The sequence below is a fragment of the Verticillium alfalfae genome, genomic scaffold (assembly GCF_000150825.1).
Source record: "Verticillium alfalfae VaMs.102 supercont1.6 genomic scaffold, whole genome shotgun sequence".
In the NCBI taxonomy this organism is placed as follows: Eukaryota; Fungi; Ascomycota; class Sordariomycetes; order Glomerellales; family Plectosphaerellaceae; genus Verticillium; species Verticillium alfalfae.
The window spans coordinates 1895964-1897104 of NW_003315033.1; the positions used below are offsets into that span (position 1 = coordinate 1895964).

At 65.5% G+C, this 1141-nt stretch overlaps 1 protein-coding gene across 1 annotated transcript; it reads left to right on the forward strand.

Moving 5' to 3' along the window:
* Positions 1-103: 103 nt before the first annotated feature.
* On the forward strand, positions 104-742 carry VDBG_05695 (GrpB domain-containing protein; the record flags this gene model as incomplete). The annotated part of the gene is made up of 1 exon (XM_003004536.1): positions 104-742. The coding sequence occupies one exon, from the start codon at positions 104-106 to the stop codon at positions 740-742; it is 639 nt and encodes a 212-aa protein (XP_003004582.1).
* Positions 743-1141: the final 399 nt, after the last annotated feature.

Below are 1141 nucleotides of genomic sequence, written 5' to 3' on the forward strand. Positions count from 1 at the left end.
CCAATAAAACAGCACAGCCAGTTCCGGCAACGCAACAGCAACAGCCAAGCACAGCAACGACACAGCACAGCACAGCGTGGGAGATTTGCTCCGCATCACAGCCATGCCGCAGGAATCAGCTGGACCAGCACAGACCGCACCGCAAGGCTTCACACCTGCCACCCATGGAGCTCGTCAACCCCCATGCCGGCGCGCCCCCTCATCGTCGTGCCCCTACAACGCCGCCTGGCCCGCCATGTACGTCGTCGTCGCCCTCCTCGTCCTCGACGCCATACACCTGCAGGTCACGACCATCGACCACGTCGGGTCGACGTCGGTCCCCGGCCTCGACGCCAAGCCCATCATCGACATTGACATGACGGTTAGCGACCCGGCCGACGAGCAGGCGTACGTGCCCCGTCTCGAGGCGGTGGGGTTCACGCTCGTGATGCGGCAGCCGTCGTGGCACGGGGCGCGCATGCTCGTCGGCGAGCTGCCGTGGGCGGCGGGCGTCAACCTGCACGTGTTCCCGGCCGGGTGCGAGGAGGTGGCGCGGCACAAGGCGCTGCGGGACTGGCTCGCGATGCCGGCTGGGGCGGAGGACCGCGCGAGGTACGTGCGGGCGAAGAGGGCGGCGGCGGAGGACGTGCGGCGGGTTGGGGGCACGGCGCGGGAGTACAACACGCGCAAGGCGGGGGTGCTGCTGGCGATTCTGGGCAGGGCGTGTGCGGCGCAGGGGTTGAGAGTGGATGGCAGCGTGTAGACCGACGAAGGTGCCTCGCGGGGAGGGCGTTCTGACGTGGGGTCAATGCAAATCGCGACTCCTGGACCTAGGTATCTACCAGTGAGGAGACTTGGTGATGATGGCCAGGGATGTACTGGGCATGGCATGCCTGCGCCCTGCAACTTACCTCCCCCCTTCTCTGCTTTCCTTCGATGCGCACAGTCACGCGGTGACCCGGATTGTCGCTAGGTTCCGAGTCTGACAGCAGACAACAGACCTCGTCCGAGATCTGGCACGGTGATGGCGCCTTCCTTGCCGTTATGAGGGACGGTGCACGCAGTGGTAGATGTGCCCTGAGGAGACGAGACGGCCTTGACTCCCAGGCGCATGCACAGAATGCCTGCTCACCGACTGATTTGTGACTTGAAATCAGAGGCC